Source organism: Suricata suricatta, chromosome 8 (assembly GCF_006229205.1).
Source record: "Suricata suricatta isolate VVHF042 chromosome 8, meerkat_22Aug2017_6uvM2_HiC, whole genome shotgun sequence".
Taxonomy (NCBI): domain Eukaryota; kingdom Metazoa; phylum Chordata; class Mammalia; order Carnivora; family Herpestidae; genus Suricata; species Suricata suricatta.
In genome coordinates, this window is record NC_043707.1 from 18170141 (window position 1) to 18194882 (window position 24742).

General features: G+C 48.5%; 1 protein-coding gene across 1 annotated transcript in view; it reads left to right on the top strand.

Annotated features, from left to right (window-relative positions):
• Positions 1-21328, top strand: part of SLC5A11 (solute carrier family 5 member 11) — a 41842-nt gene extending 20514 nt beyond the window's left edge. Inside the window, exons 6-16 of the mRNA XM_029947560.1 lie at positions 294-398; positions 1557-1662; positions 4032-4112; positions 7785-7990; positions 8763-8898; positions 15099-15206; positions 15531-15681; positions 18196-18364; positions 18754-18969; positions 19589-19760; positions 21031-21328. Coding sequence (XP_029803420.1) covers positions 294-398; positions 1557-1662; positions 4032-4112; positions 7785-7990; positions 8763-8898; positions 15099-15206; positions 15531-15681; positions 18196-18364; positions 18754-18969; positions 19589-19760; positions 21031-21236 — 1656 coding nt within the window. The 3' untranslated portion in view covers positions 21237-21328. The remainder of the gene's footprint in view (positions 1-293; positions 399-1556; positions 1663-4031; positions 4113-7784; positions 7991-8762; positions 8899-15098; positions 15207-15530; positions 15682-18195; positions 18365-18753; positions 18970-19588; positions 19761-21030) is intronic.
• The last annotated feature ends 3414 nt before the right edge of the window (positions 21329-24742 follow it).

Consider the following 24742-nt stretch of genomic DNA (forward strand, 5'->3'; position numbering starts at 1 on the left):
AAACAGGGGAGGGTCAGAGAGAGAGGGAGACACAGAATCCAAAACAAGCTCCAGGCTCTGAGCTGTCAGCACAGAGCCCAACATGAGGCTTGAACCCATGAACTGTGAGATCATGACCTGAGCTGAAGCCAGACGCTTAACCAACTGAGCCACCCAGGTGCCCCTCTCCTCCCTTCTTAAGCCTATGATCAAGAAGACCATCAGTACTAAGCTTGGGGAGGGAGGAAGAGCCAGTGCCGTGAGGCCATGTGCCCAAAGTCAGGTGGTGGTGACAGCTCAGCTCTGGCCCCTAGGTCACCACGATGCCAGAATACCTAAGGAAACGCTTCGGTGGCAACAGGATCCCCATCATCCTGGCTGTGCTCTACCTGTTTATCTACATCTTCACCAAGATCTCGGTAAGGTGGGGACATAGCCCAGCCACATCCCTGTAGCATGGTGAGAGGATCAACTATGCTATCAATAGCTGTATAAAATATGGCTATTGCTTGGGAGTGTGTCTTTCCTGTGCACTTCCTTGTGCTGTTGGGCAGGCTTCAGGGAGGTTAGGAAAGGGTGGGAGGGGTAGGGGAAGAGGGTAAGCATGGGCAGAGGAAGTTGGGAGAAGGTTCTGCCAAAGGTTCTCGGGCAACATCTCTAGATGGTACAGATCACGTGTTGGGTGGGGCTGTCATTTTCCTTTTGGGATTAGACAGTGATCAGCTATTAATCACATGTCCTGAGGCCCATTGAACCTGCTCCACAACGACCTTTGGTTAGATGGGTGGATCTCTAGAAAGAGGCCAAGAGCAGATGTGGTGCAGCCTCCAGGCCTGCTGTGATTCAGCTGGGGCTGGGGAGAGCCTGTCCCTTGTGAGGAGGGTGCAGGGGGTGCAGAGGAATCCCATTCAGTCCAAACAACAATCACGGAGTCCATGCCAGCTGCAGGCTTGAAAGACAGACGCTGGATGACACCATCCTTTCGGAATTCTGCCTCTGGGTCTGGTGGAAAGCTACAGATGTGGGGAAGCCATCACAAGGGAAGTTATAACCAAGAAGGACTATCAACTAGAGAAAGGCAGACTGGCATTCCAGATGGATAGACTAGAGCAAGCAGAACATTGGAGGCATGGGTGGACATAGCTTGTTAGGGAAGCAGGGAACATGACGTGAGTGAAGGAAATGTGGCCAAAGGGCAAGCAGACCATGAAGCCTGGCATGCAACTCCTATTTACATAGACATTATCTTGGAGGCAATAGGGGGGCCACAGAAGAATTTTAATGGCAGGAGAAGGATGATATGCTCATGACGGTATTTGATAAAGGTTGCAATGTGGAGTACGGAGGCTAGGAAGACCAAGAGTAGCCACAAGAAGACCATTGAGGAGGTTGTTGCTCAGTGAATGGGTCTCAAATGTAATTGCCCAAGTGTTCCGGTTTGAGACCTCTGACAGGAAGAGATGGCTGAAAAGAGGGCAATGTAGGACTCTTTTGTGTTTGCCAGAATGCAGTCTTAGGAGAACTTGTGCTGAAAATGTCCATCCATTCATTCATCCATGAACTTCATATCTCTACAGGTGGACATGTATGCAGGGGCCATCTTTATTCAGCAGTCTCTGCACCTGGATCTCTACTTGGCCATAGTTGGGCTGTTGGCCATCACGGCTCTGTACACCGTTGCAGGTGTGTCTAAGCAAGGGGTGACGCTTGAGAGGCTGTGGGCCACCCCGCCATCATTTCCTGGCCCATCTTCTGATGTTCCAGTGTGATCAAACCATTCATTCATTCATTCATTCATTCATTCATTCATTCATTCCACCTCAATCAGTGACCCCAGATAATATGGTGTCTCTCGGCCGTTGTCTGAGGGAAGAGAGCTTCCCAATGAGAGGATTTAAAAATGCACCACAACTGCATCAAGCTATTTTCCATTTATTTATTGAAGAATTATTTATAGAAAACTGAGTGGGGTACATGTGTATTCAAATGCAGTCTGCAAAGTGAGATTGTAAGCAGCTGTAATTTTGGAGACTGAAGTCAGACAGCCATATCTTTCCCCATCAGAGCTGCACTCTAGGGGAATGACTGGGATACAGTAGGGCCTGGACAAGTATCTGTTTTTGAATATTCATCTTTTAATCTTCTTCTTCTGCTCCAGCTCACCCTTCTCTGCCTCCTCTTGGTATAATACAACTCATTCTGCAAATATATCTGTATACCTACCGCCCAGCGTGTGCCAGACATCATGCAAAGAAATGGGGTACAGCAGTAGGCAAAACAGGCAAAATCTTTACCTCCAAGGAACTTATATTATAATGGGGATGGGGAGACAGACAATGAACAAGGAAACCAATAAATTATATCAGGATGTATTATAATCTGAAAAGTGCTTTGAAGGAAGTACACAGGGTGAGATGGGGAGTGATGGATAAGGAGAGTTTTTTTGTCTTTTCTTTTCCTTTCTTTCTTTTTTTTTTTTAACATAGAATGTAACATAAAAATAGAAGGCCTTTCTGAGATGACATTTGAACCACATTTAAATGGTATGAACGAAACATTAAAGAGAAGGACAGAGGAAGAGAAGACCAGGCTGGGGGAAGGGCACATGTAAAGACTCATGCTTTGTCTGTTTGGGGAACAGAAAGGCACTCAACGTGGCTGACACTGAATGAGCAGCTGGCTCAGGTTGCATCCTGCTGACCTCCGGGGTGGGGGGCACTCCCACATGCCAGAGAGGGAAGCACCCCCCTCCGTCCCCCGGCACCGTGGGGCGCAGCAGCCCGGGTGATGGGGAAAAGGCCAGCACCCAGCACCCTGCAGGAAAGAAAAGATGAAATAAGCCTGGATTTCATTCCGGGGGCTGTAGAACTGGAGGCTCTAAGCTCCAAAGTGGCCAAATCAGACATAAGCAAAGGCCTCTGAGGGATCTCTCAGAGTGTTCAGCACTAACGGAAGCCATGTGCCTGGAGCCCAGGAAAAGGGAAGGACTTGTCACAAAGCCGGTTCATCTCTGTGTTTCCTTGTTTGAGGCTCCATTAGATGTGAGGACAGTCAACATACTGTTTGGTTTGCTTCTCTATCCCTACCGTGTAGAGCCAGATAGGGCGCTCACCAGATATTTGGTGAATAATTGATTACAATACTAAACACAGTGCATGGCACATGATAACTTACTTGTTCAATGAGCAGCAGTATAGAAATGATGGGGGGTTTTAGTGGCACTTGGCTTCAGGATCATTGCACTCAGGCTGGCTGATGGCAGCAGAGAGTTGGGGCCAGAATCTAGACTGGGTCTCCCTGTTTGTGACAGGGCCCTACTCCTGCTGGCCAGGAAGGAGGAGGCCTGGTTGGTGGAACAGCACAGCTCTGCACCTGCTTTTTATTGCACACTGACTTTGCCCACTAGTAAAACACGCTCAGACCAGATAAGCACCTCTTCCCCTTTGGGAAGGAGGGGATAAAGTGTAAGGAGGAGACTAGAAATGTGGACTTGTCCAGATAGATTTCCTGCCATTATTGTCATTTCAAAGATTGTGCTAGGTGGCAAAAGTAAGAAGAACCCACCGAGCCAACCACAGGACCCAGTTCAGGGAGCCTGTTGGGGCTCTGAATACCTCGTGCTCACATCCTTTTTCCAGTGTTAAAAATAAAGCTGTACAGAGCTTGGGGACTATGGCCCATGCACCACTTCCTGAATCAGTTAGACATTACTGTGTAACAAACCACCCACAGATGTAGGACTTAAAGCCATGGTTTTAAGCAAGAGCAGAAGCTTCAGGGCCCTCGAGGACCAGGCTGAGACAGTAGCACTCCCCCCAAAGTCTGTTTGTCAAAGCAACTCATTTGGCCAAGCCAACAGTTAAAAGGTAGAGAAATCAACTTCAAAAGCAGCAGGAAACCCCTGGGCCACATGGGTGTGCGCCCAGGAAGGCGTTTGGCCAGCTTTGCAAACAACACTAAGAAATCTCCCCAGTCTGATCTTGAACTTGAGGTCCTCTCTGTTACCCAGGGTCAGCCCTCATCTCAATGCTTCCCCCTACTCCCGCCCCCAGGTGGCCTGGCCGCTGTGATCTACACGGATGCCCTGCAGACTCTGATCATGCTCATAGGAGCACTTGTCCTGATGGGCTACAGTAAGTGGGGCCCCAGGGTCACTTGGGTGGGTGACGGGCCCTTTTCCAGGAAGGGAAATCTGCTCTAATCATGGCGATCAGCAAGCCCAGCGGTCAAAAGCATACTCCTGGGGCATTCCGTCATGGGTAATTTCCTTGACAGGGTTATTTTAGCTGGAAGAGAACTGAGCTTATGGAAATTTACTGGTTTAAAAAAATTTTTTTTAAGTTTATTCATTTACTTAGCACGTGTGCATGAGTGGGGTAGGGGCAGAGAGAGAGAGAGAGAGAGAGGGAGAGAGAATCCCAAGGAGGCTCTGTACTGTCAGCACAGAGCCCACGTGGGGCTCCAACTCACAAACCATAAAGTCATGACCTGAGCCAAAGTCAGACATGTAACTAACTGAGCCACCCATGTACCCCAGAAGTTTACTGATTTCTAGGTAAAAATGAATAGTTCTTTGTATATTGAGAGGGATAAATAATTAATAAATAAAAGGGACAAAGAGACAGAATACTCCTTATAGAAAAATTCCAATTAACACATGCAGACAGAGGGAGAGAAATAGAAAGTCACCGTGAGGACACCACAGTGATGACTGCTGGAGGTGAGATCTCACAATAAACACTCAGGTTAGCAGGGGAAAGTTCATGAAGAAACAGGATTTTTGTTCTCTGTTATCCTGTCCAAGAGATTTACTAATTACAAAGGGGAAGGTAGTCGCTTTACTGTGAAGCAGCCTGGCACACCCCCTTGCAGCGAAGTGATCACAGTCAGTATCGTGGGGTATAAGACACTGGTGCGTAGCTGCCAGTAGGGCTGAGAGGGACACACCAGATCCACGGTGTCCTGCTTGCTGGAGACACACAACCTCAGTGTTCCTCAGAAATAACCATTAGACCTGCAGCTGGAGAAACAGTTTGCAGACTTCCTAACCAGTCCTCCAGAGTGTCCAAGGCATGAGAAATACGGAAAGACTCAGGAATTGTCTAGGAACTGGGTCAAGCGTAAACAAAGGTTTTACCTTAACACTGTGCCCTTCTGCACACTTTAAATTTTGTTTGTGTGGCTTTCATCTTTCAAACAAAACTTCAAAGCAATAATTATGGAATAATCATTTCATGACATGAAAAAAAGTTGCTTAGTATTAAGTAACTTGTTTTGGACCCTTATGAAGAAGAAAACTTCACTGGTATACTACATGTAAAGAGGAAATATACAGGGGCACCTGGGTGGCTCAGTCAGTTACATGTCCAACTTTGGCTCAGGTCATGATCTCACAGTTGGTGAGTTCGAGCCTGAAATCGGGCTCTGCACTGACAGCTCAGAGCCTGGAGTCTGCTTTGGATTCTGTGCCTCCCTCCCACTCTGTCCCTCCCCAACTTGCACTCTGTCTCAAAAATAAATGTTTCAGAAAAAAAAGGAGGTACAAATGAGTAATTGGTGAAGGACAAATGTCCAGCATTATATGAAAAATGTCCAGTGTGGTCAACATCATAAGTACCAAACCTTTGAACCTCCCAGGACCTCATGAGCTACTTATGACAGGTTTCAGAGACAAAGAGACCCAAAACATAGATCTTCCTAAGGTCTGTTATTCTTAGCAAAACCTCTAGATCTTTCTCCACAAAAGTATGGGTTCTCAGTGGGGACGTTCCGTTTCTTAACCCATTACAGTTGGGCAGAAAAGAGGTTACAGATCAGTCCTCTGTAATCTTTATCAATCTGCTCTATTAGATGTTCTCCCAAGGTATCACAGATTTTCACATGTTGAAAATTAACTGGCTATGTATGTGTGGGTTCATTTCTATGCCCTCAATTCTGTCCCAATGATCAGTGTGTCTTCTTATGCCAACACCATAAGGTTTTTAATAAGTTTGAAATCAGGAAGTAGGATGCCTCCCACTTTGTTCTTTTTTCTCAATGTTGCTTTGGCTCTTGGGGTTGTTTGTGGTTCCATATGAATTGTAGGATGATTTTTTTTTTCTGTGAAGAATGCCATTGAAATTTTGATAGGAATTGCATTGAATTTGTAGATTGCAGAGCGCTTGGCCGGCTCAGTTGGTAGAGCATGTGACTATTGAACTCACGTTCGTGGGTTAAAGCTTCATGTTGGGCATTGAGCTTATTAAAATAAAAGAATCTGTAGACCTCATTGGGTAGTGTGGACATGTTAACAATATGAATTCTTCTAATCCATGAACACAAAATATCTGCCCATTCATTTGTGTTTTCTTCAGTTTCTTTCATCAATGTGTTATAGCTTTTGGTGCACACTTTATCTTTGTGGTTAAAATTGTTCCTAAGTATTTCATTCTTTGCGATGCAATTGTAACCAGGATTGTTTTCTTAATTTCTCCTTTGTTAATGTATAGAAACACAACTGATTTTTGTATATTGGTTTTTGTATCTGCAACTTTCTGAATTCATTAAAAATTTTTTTTAGTGTTTATTTTTGAGAGAGAGACAAAGCACAAGTTTCTCTCAAGAACAAAAGAGAAGAACCTTGCAAGATTACACTCCCAAATCCTCCCTTCTCGCTTATTGTTGCCATACATTTACAGATGTGCAAAGCCCCAGTGTACTGCTGCAAGTTTTGCTTTGGACAGTCCATTGTCTTTTAGAGTGATTAAAAAGAAGAAAAAAGCCTTTTTTAAAAAGCCATTTATATTAACCTTCATTTTAATGAATCCCATGTTGGTGGTGTACAGATTACTTAAAAATAAGAACTGCTGGTTCTTACTGTTTGTTGGGAGCCACAAAGATTTCAGCTGTTTGGCCATTTGCTAGCCGGATATGTCACTCCCCGAGGGGAGATGCAAAATAGGCAGGGGAGCGCCACTCCCTGTCAGAGGAGAAGCCAGAAGATCAAAGATCAACCGCCTGCAGGCAGGGTAGCATCAGCCCCTCAGGCGCTGTGCTAAAACGCTTTAGTCCAGTTCCTCTTTTACTCCAGTCTTAATCCCTTAACCCTGTTTCCTAGCAACCGACCTAGGTCAGCTGCCTTGTTTTCCCGCCTTGAAACCTTTATAAGATAGGGTGTTTTCTCAATAAAGGAGAAGAGGCTTGGTCAGATACCTGTGCTGTCCTTACTCTCTGTGCTCCCCCTTCCTGCCCTTTCTCTCCCTCCCTCAGGAAAAAGAACCCGCAAGGATTTTCCGCCCTGCTGGCTGGGGCGGAACACGACAACTGTTTAGTGGAGCAAATAAGTAGATTGCTGAGTCCCAATTTTTGTTTCAATGATTATCTTCAGTGTATCTGGTTTCTTTTAAAATCCTATGTAGTTTGTATTATGCATTGATTATTAATATTTTTTAATGTTTATTCAATTTTGAGAGAGAGAGAGTGTGTACCAACATGGGAAGGGCAGAGAGGGAGGGGGATACAGAATCCAAAGCAGGCTCTGGGTTGTGAGCTGTCAGCAGAGCCCGACGTGGGGTGAGATCATAACCTGAGCTAAAGTCAGATGCTTTACTTACTGAGCCATCCAGGTGCCCCTGATTATTAATATTCTGAGAAGCAATACATAATCACTACCAAAGGCATATACAAATGTTAAGAACCTTGAAGGCGACCTACCTTCCTTAGTAGCTCTTTTCTAGGTAGGATTTCACCCACCTCCACCATCCCCTTTCCACTTGCTGTGGATTGCTCGGAGTTTCTGGCAAATTTGCTATTCCTCTGAATTCCAGGTTTTGCTGCAGTTGGGGGGATGGAAGGCCTGAAGGAGAAGTACTTCTTGGCCCTGGCTAGCAACCGGAGTGAGAACAGCAGCTGCGGACTGCCCCGAGATGATGCCTTCCATATTTTCAGAGACCCGCTGACATCTGACCTCCCGTGGCCCGGGATCCTGTTTGGGATGTCCATCCCATCCCTCTGGTACTGGTGCACAGATCAGGTACAGGGATGGATGAGCGGGCAGCCTCCATGACACCTCTTTCCTTGGGGGGCTGGAGACTCAGGTTTCCTCCATCTGCTCTCCTGTTTGCACTCCCCTCTCCCCCCAAATCCACTGCTTCCTTTCTGCAGCTGTATGCTATTTTACCTCTCGAGCTTACTCATGTAGTGGCAATCCAAAGCTACTAATATTTATCAGGGGGAACTCTTCTTTTTTGAGAGAGAGAGAGAAAGAAGGGTGCAAGTGAGTGAGGGGCAGAGAGAGAGGAGAGGAGAGAGAATCACATGAGGGGCAGAGGGAGAGAGAAAGAAGCGAGGCTCACGAGCTTACCTGATGTGGGACTTGAACTCATGAACCGTGAGATCATGACCTGAGCTGAAGTCAGATGCTTAAGGACTGAGCCACCCAGGTGCCCCATCTATTCTTTGCCTCTTTTAGAAAGAAGTTCCATGGACAGTTTTAATTGGCCCACCTTCGATTCATACTTTTCCTTAAATGAAAATGGTAGCCAGAGAAGTAGAGTAACTAACTCTATGGAGAAATCTAGTTGGCCAGATCCAGTCCCAGGAAAAGGAGTGGGGAGGGAACAGAATGGGATTCTTAGCTTCCCCAAGTGGACCACAGGGATTGGAGATAGGAAAGCAGTGTTTCCTCAAGGAGAAGCCAAGCAAACCAAGACCCTAGGTCCGTGACATGTACTAAGGAGCTGTGCACACTTAGTTTGCTGTTGCAGAGGGCCTCCTCAGCTTCCAACCACCCCACTGTTTTCCAGGTGATTGTTCAGCGGTCTCTGGCTGCCAAGAACCTGTCCCATGCCAAAGGAGGCTCTCTGATGGCTGCCTACCTGAAGGTGCTGCCTCTTTTCATGATGGTGTTCCCTGGAATGGTCAGTCGAGTCCTCTTCCCAGGTGAGAAGACAGTGGGGAGAAGAGACCATCTGTTTTTGAGTCTCAGACCCTGTGACGTGTTCTGAATGTATGACTGCCATCAGAAAATGGGACTGGAGTCTCTGCAGAGTGATTTGACTGAGGTATCTCTGTCCAGACATCTGACTGTATACTGTTTCCCATTAGGGGTTCAATGGGAATGTCTAGTAGGTGTTCAATTGAGGGGTGTCCCATGTATTTTTTTGAAAGCACAAATTAGGCTAAAACCTTGTAGTTCCAGATGTCAGTTTCCTAAAGACCAACGTGAGAGTTCCTCTTAATGCTTTACTATTTCAGCTCCATTCTTCAGTCATTTTGACCCAGTGTAACCCTTTTGGGGATATTTCACAAAAATCAGGGATATCATAGCCTCTAGAATATTTGCTTTAGAAAAGCTTTTCAATCTGGTAAAGTGATGACATTTGCACTGTGTGGATCAATAGGACTAGGGGGATGGTGTTATTGGGAGTCACTGTGGTGTCAGGAACTGCTGATCTGTATGGAGGAAAGTTCCTCTTTTTCCACATCACTGAGCTTTCCTCTCATGCCCACCAAGGCTGTTATTAACCCAAGGGGGAGCATAACCTCGAGTGCTTCCTCCCTTGTGCTTTATCCTACGCAGTGTCACATAGTGGTCAAGAAAGGGTAGGATGGCCTAGAAATTTTGTCAAAATAATTTAGGACAATAAGTGTTAGGAGGAAAGAACTGGGGAAGGAAATGGTGGGGAGCTGTCCGTGGTGCTAGATGCTGGGCTCCTGTTCCTGCTGCCCAGACGGCCTGTAGACCACAGTCACTGGGCCTGTTTCCAGGGAAAGCGCACAAGGCTTAGAAAAACCCTCATGAGAATAAGAGCTGGGAAGACTTGATGGAAAATACACAGCTATTGGGTAGGTTTAACATATGAACAAAGAATGTAGCTTTAAACAACCTACATTCATGATGCTGCATGTTACCGAGAGCGCAGTGGTTATGAATATGGACTCTGACTTAAGTGGTGCAGCCAGAATCCTGGCTCTGACACTTACTAGCTGTGTGACCTTGGATAGCCACTTGCCTGTGTTTCCTCACTCATAAAATGGGGATAATACTTCATGAGGCGTAAAGCAGTTCCTGGCACAAGGTAAATACTGTAGAAGTGTTTGCTTTTTTTCTTTTTTTATGTATTATCTCATTTATTCCTCAAATCAACCTTAGGAAGCAGGTGCTCTTAGGGCTGTTTTCATTTATAAATGAGGAAATTGAAGCTCAGAGAAATCAGTTAATCCACTCATTTATTTATTCTCCCATGTGTCCACCAAGGATTCCAAGAGCCAATGATCTGCCAGGCCTTATTCTAGAAGAGGCTGGGGATCTGTAAGTGAACAAGACAAACAGTATCCCTGCTGTTGTAAGGCTCACATTCTAGTGGTGGAGGAGAAAATAATAAATAAGACATCCATGGATTGTGTTGACAGCTGTGAGTGAGAGGCACAGGGAGGTGTTGGCAGGGAATGCTGGGCAGTGGTTTCTTCTGAAAGGCTTTCCAGGGATGCTCTCTGTGAGGAGGCAACAGGTGACCCATATAGGGGTACCTAGGTGGCTCAGTCGGTTAGGTGTCTAACTTTGGCTCAGGTCATGATCTGGCAGTTCGTGGGTTCAAGCCTCATGTTGGGCTCTGTGCTGACAGCTCAGAGCCTGGAGCTACTTCAGACTCTGTGTCTTCCTCTCTCTACCCCTTCCCTGTTCATGCTCTGTCTCTCTCATAAGTAAACATTGAAAAAAAAAGTTGATCCATATGGATGCTTTCAAGATGCATTTCAGAGTGGCGCCAATATTTTTTAAAGTTTATTTATTTATTTTGAGAGAGAGAGAGAGAGAGAGACTCCCAAGCAGGTTCTGTGCTGTCAGCACAGAGCCCAATGTGAGGCTCGAACTCACCAACTGTAAGATCATGACCTGAGCTGAAATCAAGAGTTGGGCATTTAACCCATTGAGCCACCCAGGCACCCAGGCAACAAGATTAGTGATGGGCTGGATGTGGGGTTAAGGAAGAGCAATCTAGACCCCTCCTAGGTTACATGATTTGCCAGAAGTTACCTGGCTAGTGCTGGGTGATGTGGGATTTGAACCCAGGTGCATGCCTCCAAAGCCCAACTCTTAATCATGCTACTGTATCTTAAGATTTTTTTAAGTTTGTTTATTTTGAAAGAGAGAGAGAGTGAACACAGGGAAGGGGTAAAGAGAGAGGGAGACAGAGAGTCTTAAGCAGGCCCCACATTGTCAGTGCAGAGCCTCAAACTAATGAATTATAAGGTCATGACCTGAGCAGAAACCAAGAGTTGGATGTTCAGCTGACTGAGCCACCCAGGTGCCTCTCATGTTACTGTATCTTTCAGCAAATTATAGCTTAAGCTTCAGATCAGTGTTTGGAAGATCAATCAGAAGACCCTGACCATCATTGTTAACAGCCAACTAATCAGCAATCATGATTAACTGAAACATAATGCCTTGTGTTTTGCCGCTTAGGATTTCGTAGTGTAATGGATTAGTCTGGTACTCAGGAAAAGCAAGATAAAATACAAATCAAAACACTCTAGCCTCTGGTACCAACAATAAGTGTGAAAGGAATATAAGAGAATGAAGTAGAGTTGAGAGGGTGAGGTGGGCCTGGTGTGCTCAAAGGCCTGGACAAGTGTGGTCTCAAGTGCCTCACACTCAAACTGTGGTCTCCAGTCTAGCAGCATCAGTGTCACCTTGGAATTTGTTAGAAATGCAGATTTTCAGGGGCACCTGGGTGGCTCAGTCAGTTGAGCATCTGACTTGATTTGGAGGGGGGATCAAGCCCCCTCCATGTTCGATGTGAAGCCTGCTTAATTGCCCCCTTCTCCTCCCCCCCATCTGCCTTTATCCCCCCATCCCACCTGTGCTCTTTTTAAAAAATGCAAATTTTTAGGTCCCATCCAAGGCCTGCTGAATCAGAGTCTCTTGGGGTTGAAGCCCCACAATCTGTGTAAGAAGCCTGGCCATGGTACTACCTCCCTGTCTCCGTGTCTTCCTGCAATCTGTGTAAGAAGCCCGGCCACACTACCTCCCTGTCTCCGTGTCTTCCTCCGTGTCTCCTCTGCCAGCCAGCCCCCCACTGCCTCCTCAGTCCGGTCCAGAAACCACTTCAGTCAATGCTGCAGTCCTCAGCTATAATGAGCCTGGACAACACTCTCTTCCACTTACCCATCTGAGAAAAAGCACAAACTTTGAAATGAACCCCAGTGGAAACTAAGAGAGATGCAAAATCACCCTCAAAAACAATAAAACACGAGTCTAGAATATGTACCCATTTACAAAGCTAATGATCCCCACCTGTGCCCTGGAACGCACTAAGGGTATGAGACCCACCCATGATACTTACTAGCTGTATGATCTGGGGAAGCCTTTTCACTTCTCTGGGCCTCAATTTACCTGTCTTTAAAGTAGGCGTAATAGCCCATCGTCCCCATGGAGTTGTGAAGAATGTAGAGAAGGTATATGTGCCATCTTTATCTGTAGCATCTGAGTCATAGTGGACCTTTGGTGAATGTCAGCATTTGGAAACAGGTTTTGTGTTGCTGGGACATGACGTTGCCAGAAGCATCCTTCATGTCAAGCATCAGAGGGTCTGACATAAGTACCCACCCCAGAGCTGAAAGGTTGATTAATAAACCTAAGGCGTGTGGGTGGTTGTTACTGAGTGGGTTAATGATCCCCCAGGCCGTTGGTTCCACGTGTAACTTAGCTGAGCCTACTAATATCCTTATGACGAAGGATCCTTGAAGCCGAATAGACAAGGACAGAGGCCTCAAACATGCTTTGTAAACTGTGTCACATTTCATGGTTGAAGACTGGCATGTCTAGAAGGTTTAACAACCTAGAGTTAACGACCAAAGGGAGAGTCCTGCTCCTTCGAGATGTACATTGAAGAGGAGGGCTTTTGGACAAAAAGAAGCAAAGCCCATATGATTTGAAGGTGAACAAGATCTTTGCCTGACCTGGGAGGCTCCTTACCATGTTCTGGGCATGGGAATGACACTACTTCCTTATCTTTTAAGGCTTTTCAGAAGAGTCATAAAAGCCAAGAACTTTGAACTCTCAAAATCATTTTTCTTAAGATTGTTTCAGCTTAAGACTTTCCATCAAATGTCACTTTTGGTCTACAGTTTTAGTTTTATCTAAGGCTCGAACCAGAGTTTTGGGGGCATCTACTCCTATTCCATAGTAATTGTATTATTACCTGTGGCACAACACCATTGGTGGATGTCAGTGGAGCAGAGGGTCCCATCCTTGAGAAGACATGATGATGCGTGGGGAAATTTTACAAAGACCATTGTGACTTTGGACTTGCCAGTGGATGAAAGGACCAAGAGTATTTCCATTTCTGAGGTTCTTATGTTACAAAAAGGAAGATATGACAATACTGCATTTAAAAAAATATTTATTTTTGAGAGAGAAAGAGACAGAGTGTGAGCAGGGGAGGGGCAGAGAGAGAGGGGGACACAGAATCTGAAGCCTGCTCCAGGCTCTGAGCTGTCAGCATAGAGCCTGATGTGGGCCTTGAACCCATGTAGATCATGACCTGAGCTAAAGTTAGATGCTTAACCAACTTAGTCACCCAGGTGCCCCAATATTGCATTTTAAAGTTATGGTATCCTTTGACATTTAGTAAATTAACAGTTTGAATGCAGGTAAGAATATAGGGTATACAGGCTCATCCGGGATACTGTCCAACATCTGCTTTTGAGGCCTCAGATAAATGGTTATCAAGACATTGGAATTGCATTGGAATGGGGGAGGAGATCGGCACGAGCAGTGAAGCAGTCCATGTTCACTTGTAAACTGAGGTTCAAGTTGGGCTGAAAAGCAGTGTCACCCTTCAAAATGAGGAAAAAGGACTGAAGCCTTTGGATTGAACATAGGGGACCCCCGGAGTGACTCATGGGAGTTATTTTTCGGTCTGTGTGGCAGAGGAGACTTGAGAGGTCAAAAATGGCCCAGCCGGGGTGAGAGGTGTTGGGTAGGCATTGGCACAGTGGGGAGGAGTATTGGTCCGCTCAGATACCAGAAACTGAGGAAGTCAGAGGTGACAGGAAAGATATTCAGATGCAGGTGCCAAACCATTTAGACCATACAGAGTTCTGAAGGTCCTAGTGGCCAGGATTGAAACTTGGATGGGGTGACTGGCCGACTCACTAAAGATGGAAAAGCATACACTCCCTGTCTTGGTCTTCCTTCTCTGAAAAATTGTATTTGGGGTCAGGAGACCTGGGTTTCAGTTCTGCCTCTGACGTGACCTTGCGAGGTGTTTATAATCAGGTCCCTTGCCCTGATTCCTTATCTGTGAAATGGTTAAAGTGATCTCTGCCTTCCTCGCATGGTTATGAGAAAGTGAACAGCAGGTCTGTGATCACTAGCCCTGGCCCCGTGGAAACTTATTGAGCACCTACTCTGGGCCACACACTCTGTCCTCCGAGCCGGAGACTCAGGTCCATACCCTGGGGATGTGCTCATTGGCACGTTCGGGGGAGACGAAGGACAGGCGCCAGGGAGGCTTGATGGACTTCCACTAGAAAACCAGAGCGCTGTCCGGGAGGGAAAGGCCCTGAGACAGAATTGCCGGGAAAGGAGGAGAGAAATCCAGCCAGCATGCTTGGGTTGTTCTGAGCCCATAGTAAGAACAGCTGTTGAGACGGGTAAAGAAAGACTTAGAAAACACTTGCCACGTGTCGGTCGATTGCATTCTCCTCAGCACTTCTGAGAAACTGCAGGCAGGATGTGAGTTGCTTGCATCCCCCCTTTGGGGGTCCGGGGATGCAGCCTGATGTAGGGCACAGTGGGGAGAGTGGCTGCGCGGTAAGTCAGGTTTATTTGGGTTACAGGAAGAACAGCTGCAGTGTATCCAGCCCTTCCTATGTATCAGACTGTGTTAAGAGCATGTGTCAGCTCGGCCAACCGCCGCTATAATTGTTATGTTACTGGCCCAATTTTACAGCGATGGCAAGGTTAAATAAGAAAGTCGTGGTGTACAAGGTCCAGGCTCCTTTATTTCCAGAGCCATGCACGTATACACAATGACCCTGTCTCATGGCGCTGGCCCGTGTCAGTCAGGCCATGTTTTGGCCAGGCTTGGGCTCAGAGCTCTATCTGCTCACATGGGGCCTTGTTTCCTCCACAGATCAAGTGGCTTGTGCAGACCCAGAGACCTGCCTGAAGGTCTGTAGCAATCCGTCTGGCTGCTCGGACATCGCATATCCCAAACTCGTGCTAGAACTCCTGCCCACAGGTAATGTCCCCCTGCCCCTAAATGGCGTCTGCTGGAGCATCCAGAAAGGAAGACCTCGGCTGGCCCTGACCTGAAGGAGGGACAAGATGGGAGGGCAGCGGAAGATGCAGAGCTAGGGCCCCCCCAAAAAGCCCTGGCCCTCCAGGGGGCTCTGCCTGACTCCCCACAGCCAACGTCAGCCCCTCCTCATAGTCCCCCTGAGTTCCACCTCCCAGTGGCACCGACTGGGATCAGCTATGGGCCTGGGGTAATGGGGTCATGAGTGGAGGTAACAGCCGGTAGCAGGAAAAACCTGAGGCCCATAGCACTCCCTTTTGCCCCCAGGGCTCCGTGGGCTCATGATGGCTGTGATGGTGGCGGCGCTCATGTCCTCCCTCACCTCCATCTTTAACAGTGCCAGCACTATCTTCACCATGGACCTCTGGAATTATGTCCGGCCCCGGGCATCTGAGAGGGAGCTCATGATTGTAGGCAGGTAAGGTGGCCGAACTGAGTGTGAGCAGGGGAGGGGCAGAGAGAGAGGGAGACACAGGGGAGGGTAATGAAAAGTCCCGCATACCCAGGGAGGAGAAAGCCCACCCAGAGGCTAAGCCCCACCAGCCAGCCACTCATGCTGGAGGCCCAGGCTCGTCTGATGCCAAAGGTGAGGTTCCCTAGGACTCTGTGTGCAAAGAAATCACTCATCCAAGAGAGGTTTCCTGAGCACCTACTATGTGCCAGGTGTCCAGGCGCAGAGCAGTGCAAAGCAAAGATTTAGTTCTTGCCTTCACAAAACTAAAGAGAAGAGAATTTCAAAGAAAGGATAATTAAAAGGAAATTACACTGTGCCTGGGTGGCTCAGATGGTTAAGCATCCAACTCTTGATTTCAGCTCAGGTCACGATCTCTTGGTTCATGGCATCAAGCCAGACCCTGGGCTCTGCGCTGACAGTAGAGCCTGCTTGGGATTCTTTCTCTCCTGATCTCTCTCTCTCTGCCCCTCCCCTGCCCATGTGTTCTCTCTCTCTCTCAAAATAAATGAATAAACATTTTTTAAATTAAAAAAATAAAAGGACACTCCAGTCAGAGTGGCTAAAATGAACAAATCAAGAGACTATAGATGCTGGTGAGGGTGTGGAGAGACGGGTACCCTCCTACACTGTTGGTGGCAATGTAAACTGATGCAGCCGCTTTGGACAACAGTGTGGAGGTTCCTCAAAAAAACTATCCATAGGACTCCCTTATGACTCAGCAATAGCACTGCTAGGGATTTCCCCAAGGGATACAGAAGTGCTGATGCATAGGAGCACATGTACCCCAATGTTCATAGCAGGACTGTCAACAACAGCCAAAACATGGAAAGAGCCTGAATGTCCATCACCTGATGAGTGGATCAAGAAGATGTAGTATATATACACAATGGAGTACTGTATGGCAATGAGAAAGAATGAAATATGGCCATTTGTAGGAAAGTGGATGGACCTCGAGGGTGTGATGCTAAGCGAAATAAGTCAGGCAGAGAAGGACAGATACCACATGTTTGCACTCATAGGTCTAACAGGAGAACAGGAGAAACCTAATGGAGAACCAGGAGGAGTGGAGGAGGGAAAGAGAGTTGGGGAGAGAGAGGGACGCAAAACTTGAGAGACTATTGAATGCTGAAAATGAACTGAGGGTTGAAGAGGAAGGGGGGAAAAGAGGTGGTGGTGATGGAAGGGGGCACTTGTAGGGAAGAGTGCTGGTGTTGTATGGAAACCAATTTGACAATAAACTATTTAAACAATAAAAATAATAAAATAACAAAAAAATAAGAGGAAATTACAACCCCAGTGAATGCTATGATCAGGAGCCAGGAGATGTAGCGATTCAGAGGAGGCGTCCCCACCTGGACTATGTGGGACCCCAGGGATGAAGCCTGGTAAAAGGGAGGAAGGGGTTCTGGGGACTCAGGGAAGATTTTTTTTCTATTAAGGCTTTTGCAAGGTACTGAAGTCTAGTGCGGCGAATGGAAGTGACCAAAATGAATGGTATGCCACTTTTATGTAAAATACATGCTAATAAAGCATCTTGGGGCCCTGAAGGCTGTCTCAGTCTTGGGTTAGTGAAAGAGTTCTTAGGTTGGACACAGAAAGCATAACCCGTAAAAGAAAAAAAACCAATAAATTAGACTTCATCAAAAGCTAAATGTTTTTCAGTTCAAAAGACACCATTAAGGAAATGAGAAGAGAAGCCACATATAAGGAGAAAATATTTGCAAGCCATGTAAGCTGACAAGGGAAAGGACCTGTGATCTAGATCAATCTACAAGATTGACTGTAACCCTACAAAGCTACAGAGAGATACCACAACATGCCCCCTACAATGGCTGTAGTCAAAAAGACAAGGTGCCTCCGTTCATTGAGTGTCTGGCTTTGGCTCAGGTCATGATCTGTGAGTTCGAGGCCCACATCAGGCTCTCTGCTGTCAGTGCAGACCCTGCTTCAGATCCTCTGTCCTCCTCTCTCTGTCCCTCTTCCACTTGCATGCGTGCATGCACATGCATGTGTGCTCTCTCTCAAAAATAAATAAACATTAAAAAAAAGACAAGGAAGTAGAGAAATTAGAACTTTCATAACACTGCAGGTGGGAATGTAAAACAGTCCAACTGTTTAAAACAGTTTGGCAGGGTTTTTTTAATGTTAATTTAGTTTTGAGGGAGACAGTGTGAGCTGGGGAGGCACAGAGGGGGGAACAGAGGATCTGAAGTGGGCTTGGTGCTGATGGCAGAAAACCCGATGTGGGGCTCGAACTCATGAACTGCGATTTTAGGACCTGAGCTGAGGTCAGACGGTTAACCGACTGAGCCACCCAGGTGCAATGGATGTTCTAAACCTTGATTGTGTTGCGGGACTGTACACTTATGATGGGTGAATCTCACAGTATAAAAAGTCGGCCTCACTAAAGCTGTTAAAAAGAGAGCAGAAAGTGTCTGGGGGAATCACACTGAGCAGTCTCTTTCGGCCTGGTGTCAGGGTGTTTGTGCTGGTGCTGGTGCTGATCTCCATCCTCTGGATCCCCGTGGTTCAGGCCAGCCAGGGAGGCCAGCTCTTCATTTACATCCAGTCCATCAGCTCCTACCTGCAGCCGCCTGTGGCCATGGTCTTCATCATGGGATGCTTCTGGAAGCGGACCAACGAAAAGGTAGCTCAGGACGAGTCCCCACCACTCAAGAAGCAGGCACTGCCCCAGGAGGGCATGGCTGTCATCTCTCGGGGAGGAGCTTCTGTGGCGGAAGGCCTCGGGCAGATGCCAGCGGGCCTTTGAAAAGCAGCAATGGTAGTTCTGTGTCGATGCATTCCGTCATTAAACGGGGAAGCTAATTTAACAAGGAGCGAGTAAATTATGTATAAGTGATTAGTTACCTAACAGCCAAGTAACCTCTGATCCTTTTCATATCAATCACTGGCGCCTGCATCCACCATCCCTAGAAAGCCCAGCTCTTGAGAACGGCTTGTCAAGGTCTGCAGAGGCCCAGGCTGGCCGCTCCTTGACCCTGGACATCTCTAAGATGGCCTTGCTCTGATTTACAGGGTGCCTTCTCAGGTCTGATCTTGGGCCTTCTCCTAGGCTTGGTTCGGCTGGCCCTGGACTTCGTGTACGCGCAGCCGCGCTGTGACCAGCCAGACAACCGCCCCGCCGTGGTGAAGGATGTCCACTACCTCTACTTCTCCATGATTCTGTCGGCCGTTACTCTGATCACTGTGTCCGCTGTGAGCTGGTTCACGGAGCCGCCCTCCAAGGAGATGGTACAGTGGGGTTTGGGACCCTTCGTCACAAGCAGACCACCCACGCTGGCCTTAACAAAGGTCTTGATTGTTCAAAAAGCTGGGACATCCAGGTTTGGGCTTGAGGGACAGCCTGATTCAGGACCACGGATCATCGGAATCCATCCTTATTGCTGCCTCTATTTTCAGGCACCATGGGGGGCTGGCAGCTTCCAAGGCTTTAACTTCTCTTGTGCTCATTAAGCAATAGCAAAAACATGTTCATCCCAGCATTTCTGGCAAAGGTCCTGATTCCCGTCAATGGGGTCAGCTGGACATATGTACCCCTGAACCAATTGAGTCCCTGAAGCCAGAGAAATACCTGGCTGAGTGGCTCATGGGCGGGTCCTCCCCAGTTCCTGGGCTAGGGTTAAGCTCCGGGGCCGGAATGAGGGAGGAGGGTTGCGGTCCCAACAGAGCCAGGGCTGCTGAAGTCACCTGGGGGAATCAGGGGAAATGCCCGCGGCTTCTGAAGAGCGCGGGGAGTTGGAGCTCGTGGGAGGTGCAGTGACAGGGCAAGGCTGGGGACAGTCTCAGACGTGAAGCCGAACACGGGGTCAAGCCAGGGACAGCAGCCTTCTGACCCGTTGCTGCTCCGTAGGTAAGCCGCCTGACCTGGTTTACTCGTCATGACCCCGTGGTCCAGAAGGATCAGCAGCTCCCACCAGCGACTCCCCTGCCTCTTCCCGTCTCTCACAATGGGACCCCAGAGACCAGCATCACCACCATCCAGCTGGAGATGGTTCAAGAAAACATATCCAAACCCCACAGCCGTGAGTGGTCTCTCCTCGGTTACAGTCGAAGCCCAGGAAGAGTTCTCTGTTTCGGGGGGAATTTTTCTACCAAAGCATAAGCCAGAGAAGGGGCAGAATTGGAGTTTTAGCTTCCCCAGACTCCCAGTGTCCAGTCACTGCAAGTGGGTTCTACAGTAACTTCTTTTAACTTTATTTATTTATTCACTTAATGTTTATTTTTGAGAGAGAGAGAGCGAGAGCATGCACGCACAAACAGGGGAGGGGCAGAGAGCAAGGGAGACACAGAATCTTAAGCAGCCTCCAAGTTCTGAGCTGTCAGCACAGAGCCTGATGCAGGACTTGAACCCACAAGCTGTGAGATCATGACCTGGGCCAAAGTCAGATGCTCAACCGACTGAGCCACCCAGGCGCCCCTAAGTTTATTTTGAGAGAGAGAGAGAGTGCACGAGCGAACAAGCGAGCATGAGTGCAGGGAGGTCAGAAAGAGAGAGGGAGAGAGAGAGAATCCCAGGCAGGCTCCGCACTGTCAGCACAGAGCACAGAGCCTGATGCGGGGCTTGAACTCACAAACTACAAGATCATGACCTGAGCCCAAATCAAGAGTCAAAGGCTTAACCCACTGAGCCAGCTGGGCGGGCACCCCCTCCGTAGAAACCTTGCTGGGAAACAGTAACAGCAAACACTTGTTGAGCACCTGCTAAAATATGGCTCACCTGATTCTTGCGAAATCCTACAAAGAGGCTGGAATACTACTGGCATTCTCTAAACTACACTGGTTTCAAACTGGCAGCTTGCAGACATTGTGGTTTAGCCCACTTGCCATTTAATGAAATGTGACTTAACATTTAAAAATCGGGAGATTTCATATAAAATTCCAGATACCCGTTTTATAGCAACACTGGGCCCACATGTCGGCACCACTTCATTGTCTGGAGCTTGTAAAGCAGGTGCCTAGACCTGGGACATGCCCTTCAATTAGCCAAGGTCCCCACCAGCCCCTGTTGCCTCCACGACCCTGAGGCTGTGGGCTGTCATTTATCTCCACACCTGGCCTTGTGTGCATATACACATATACACACACATGCACACATCCATGTGTACCGTGGCTACGTGTCCATGTCAGCCTCACAGGGCGACTCAAGTACAGATTTGGGGGCCATGTGCTTCAAGAAACTCACAAGATACGTAGAGTATTTGCTACTGTGCGTGGAACATACCTGGTGTTCCCCTTGGTGTCTTCTCTGGGACACACAGCCCGTCCTTATGACCTTCATTTGGGTTCATTTAGGCGATGCGGCCCCAGAGCAGTCCAGAGCGGTCCGGGCCCTCCTGTGGCTCTGTGGGATGGGGGGCCGGGGCAAGGAGGAGCCTCCCAGGAGCGCGGAGCCCGTCATCGTCTCCTTGGAAGAAAACCCGCTCGTGAAAACCCTCCTGGACATCAACCTCGTCGTGTGCGTCAGCTGCGCCATCTTTGTCTGGGGCTACTTCGCTTAGCGCGGGGTGAGCCCGGGGGTCCGGGCCCTCAGTTTCTTTTCTGTGCCCTGTTTTTGTAATGAAAGAAAATAAATAATACAGCTTTGTTTGTTTAGCACAAGGTCTCCCAGGAGTCCCTCCGGGCATTTCCAACATGAAACTGAGCTCTTTCTTTCTTTCTTTCTTTCTTTTTTTTAGCTTATTGATTCATTTTTGAGAAAGAGCAAGCAAGGGAGGGGCAAAGAGGGAGAGAGAATCCCAAGCAGGCTCCTTGCTGTCAGCATGAGCCTGATGCAGGGCTCGAACCCACGAAGCCGGGAGATTATCACCTGAGCTGAAATCAAGAGTTGGGCACCTCTTCTTAAAAGACAATGGAGGTTGGGGGCGCCTGGGTGGCTCAGTCAGTTAAGTGTCTGACTGTTGATTTCGGCTCAGGTCATGATCTCGTGGCTTTGTGGGTTCGAGTCCCACATTGTTCATTGGGCTCTGTGCTAACAGAGTAGAGCCTGCTTGGGATTCTCCCTCTCTCCCTTTCTTTCTGCCCCTCCCTTGTTCTCTCTCAAAGATACATAAACTTAAAAAAAAAGAAAAGCAATGGAGGTTAGAAGCTTCGGGGAAAAAAGCAGTGTAAAAGGTTTCTTTTCCCAGAAGGCTACTCACTCTTATTGTCCATCATGAAACACCAAGAGCGAAATTCAAAGGGATAAAGAAGCCAAGAGACCCCCAACCCCGCCCCCCACCCCCCAGCCTGGCAGCCGGCGCACCGGCCCGGCCGAGCATCAGCACCAAAACTTCCCCGCTCACCGCCAGTGTGTAGGGCACGGGCCGCCTCTCACTGCTCACCTTCTGCTCTGGCTGGCTTTGGGGAAGGGGTGGCCGGTCCCCAGCGCTTTTCTCACTGCAATACTTGCTCCTCCGTGAGCTCTCTGGGAAGCAGACTGGAGGCGGTGCCCTGGAATCTCTTGCTTTAAGAAAATCAGGGAACTGTGTGCACTTCCCAAGTGCTGGTGGAGGCCATGTTTCTTGGCTTCATCGCCGTCAAATGAACACACAAACGGCCCCTCAAACAAATGGCCAGAAGGATGGACGAGTAACTTCGCGGCATATCTCTGCTGGCCCAGAGTCCCCCCCTGCCCTCCGTCACAGCTCCCTTGGTGCCCCCCAGCTGTCCTGGATGACTTCTGGACGAGGCTCCTGACGCTCCCGCTCCTCCTCCCCTCTCAGCTTCACTCCTTGCCGCTGCCGCTGCTTCACCAGCTGTCCGCAGCTGTCCTTCCGTCTGCACCTTCCAGTGGCTCCTCCCTCTGCACGCTGGGTCTGTATCCTGGGTTGGTTTGCAACTTTCCCAGGCAGCCAAGGCCATGCATGCGTGGCTTGGGTTGGGTCCCCAGGGTCCGGGCCAGCGCAGGGAGGAGTAAGCCCTCAGTATTTACTTAGAGGACACACAGGCTTCAATGGCAGGTTCTTGTGTGAAAATACAAATGCAGGGTCCCTACCATGAAATGACATGCAAAAAAATTTGGGGCCATTCAAATATAATTTATTGATGTGTATAAAGACTCCGTTCAGATGCAAGTAGAGAGGGTGAAAACAGAACCTTGATGACTGGTTCTTTCAAAACAATATTTGGTTCAAATATTGCCCCACGTGTCATTCGTGAGGACATGTTACTGTGTGGGGTGTAGACCCTAAGGCGACCCTCGATGATCCCCACCTCCTGGTGTTCGTGTCCCTGTATAGTCCTCTCCCTCGATGGTGGACAGACCTGCGATCGCCTGCTGACCAGTAGAACACGGCAGAGGTGACGGGATCGGTGGTTACATCACATCATGTAAGACCGTCCTGCCAGCATATGCACCCTAGAGACTGTCCTTGCTGGCCTGACGCACTAGTGGCCACACTGGGGAAGCCAGCGTGTCCGGGGCTGTAGGCAGCCTCGGAGCCAAGCGGGACCTCCAGATGTGGGCCAGCAAGAAGCCAGGCCCTCAGACTTTGTCGTCCTACGACCACAGGGGAGCTTAGGTGTGGATCCTTCCCCAGTCGAACCTCCAGGTGAGACCCTGACCCCAGCCTGCACCTTGACAGCAGCCTGTGAGACCTAGAGTCCCAAGGGAGGGACAAAGGTCCATCCATGGAGCCCTCAGGGAGTCAGGGCCATTGAAATGGCCCAGGGATTTCATTGGCCCAACTGCATCTGAGCTCCTGGGGATTCACAGGGTAGGACCAAGCCCTACCAAGCCAGGGGCCTGCCCTGACCCCCTGTGGTCTTCAAATGCTGGATCAAGAACAGAACAGGTGGGTCCTGAATGCAAGCTGTGGTGTGAGGAATAGGGTCATGACCCTGGTGTCACTGTGGGTGGGGGAACAGGAAGAAAAGGCCTGAGCACACAGGGCTAGAATTTTCTATGAGAAAGCATCCTGCCAAGAAGGGAAGGAAACCATCTGAAGGGGCAAACAACCAGCAGCATCTTCCTAGATGCCAGCACCTTCCTGGATGACCAGGGATGGCCACCGTGAATTTCAAACACAGGGCGTCTCCTGCTCTCTTAGTGCCAGGAGAAGAGGACTGCAAGGTGGTGACTCTCCCAGCAGGGGTAATCACATCTCTGCACGACCTTGGAGCTGCTTCTGCCACCATGTGGTTACAGCTCCGAATACAAGCTGGGCCCCCCACATCCTGCTCTGGTCCTCCCCCATTCAAGAAGATGCCAAGTAGCCTCCGTCTGGCATTTACCTTTGACACACATAATCATTTTTCTTTAGATTGGAGCTGTTGGAGTGGGGAGATCCTTATAAACGAAGGAGAGTGAAAACCGAAACATCCTTAAAGAAAGTCTATGTTGTATTTTGGAGCCAGCAGTTAACAGAACACATGTGCTGCTCTGAGAGAATTGTCCACCATGGACCTTCCTGGTCCTCAGGCACCAACGCCATCTCCTGAGTGAGCACAGTGTCTCAGCTCCCTCCCGAGTGCCAGCTTAGGTTCCGTGGGGGAGAAGCATCTCCGAGGTGCCGCACAGGGGGCTCCCTGGGGAAGGGGCTCAACATGGATGGGCAACCGACACCAAGACTCTTGCTTTCTGCAAGGAGCCTTGTCTACAGCACAGGGGGGAATGGCGTCTGAGGAGGGCGAGTGAGGCTTACGCAGATAGAAGTATGTGATACAGGGGAACATGGCTGACAGGTACCCATCTTCTTTTTCTTTTTTAAAATACACTTTACTTTCTCTTTGTTCAGTGAGTAGGTATGAGACCAGGGGAGGGGCAGAGAGAGGGGAACAGAGGATCTAAAGCAGGCTCTGTACTGACAGCAGACAACCCAACAGCGGGCTTGAACTCATGAATCGTGAGATCATGACCGGAGCTGAAGGCAGACACTTAACTGACTGAGCCAACCAGGCAGCCCCCTCCCTTTTTTTGAGTTATTTTGAGAGAGACAGAGACAACAAGAATGGAGGGGCCGAGAGGGAGGCAGAGAGAGAATCCTAAGCAGGCTCCGCACTGTCAGCGGGGAGTCTGAAGTGGGGC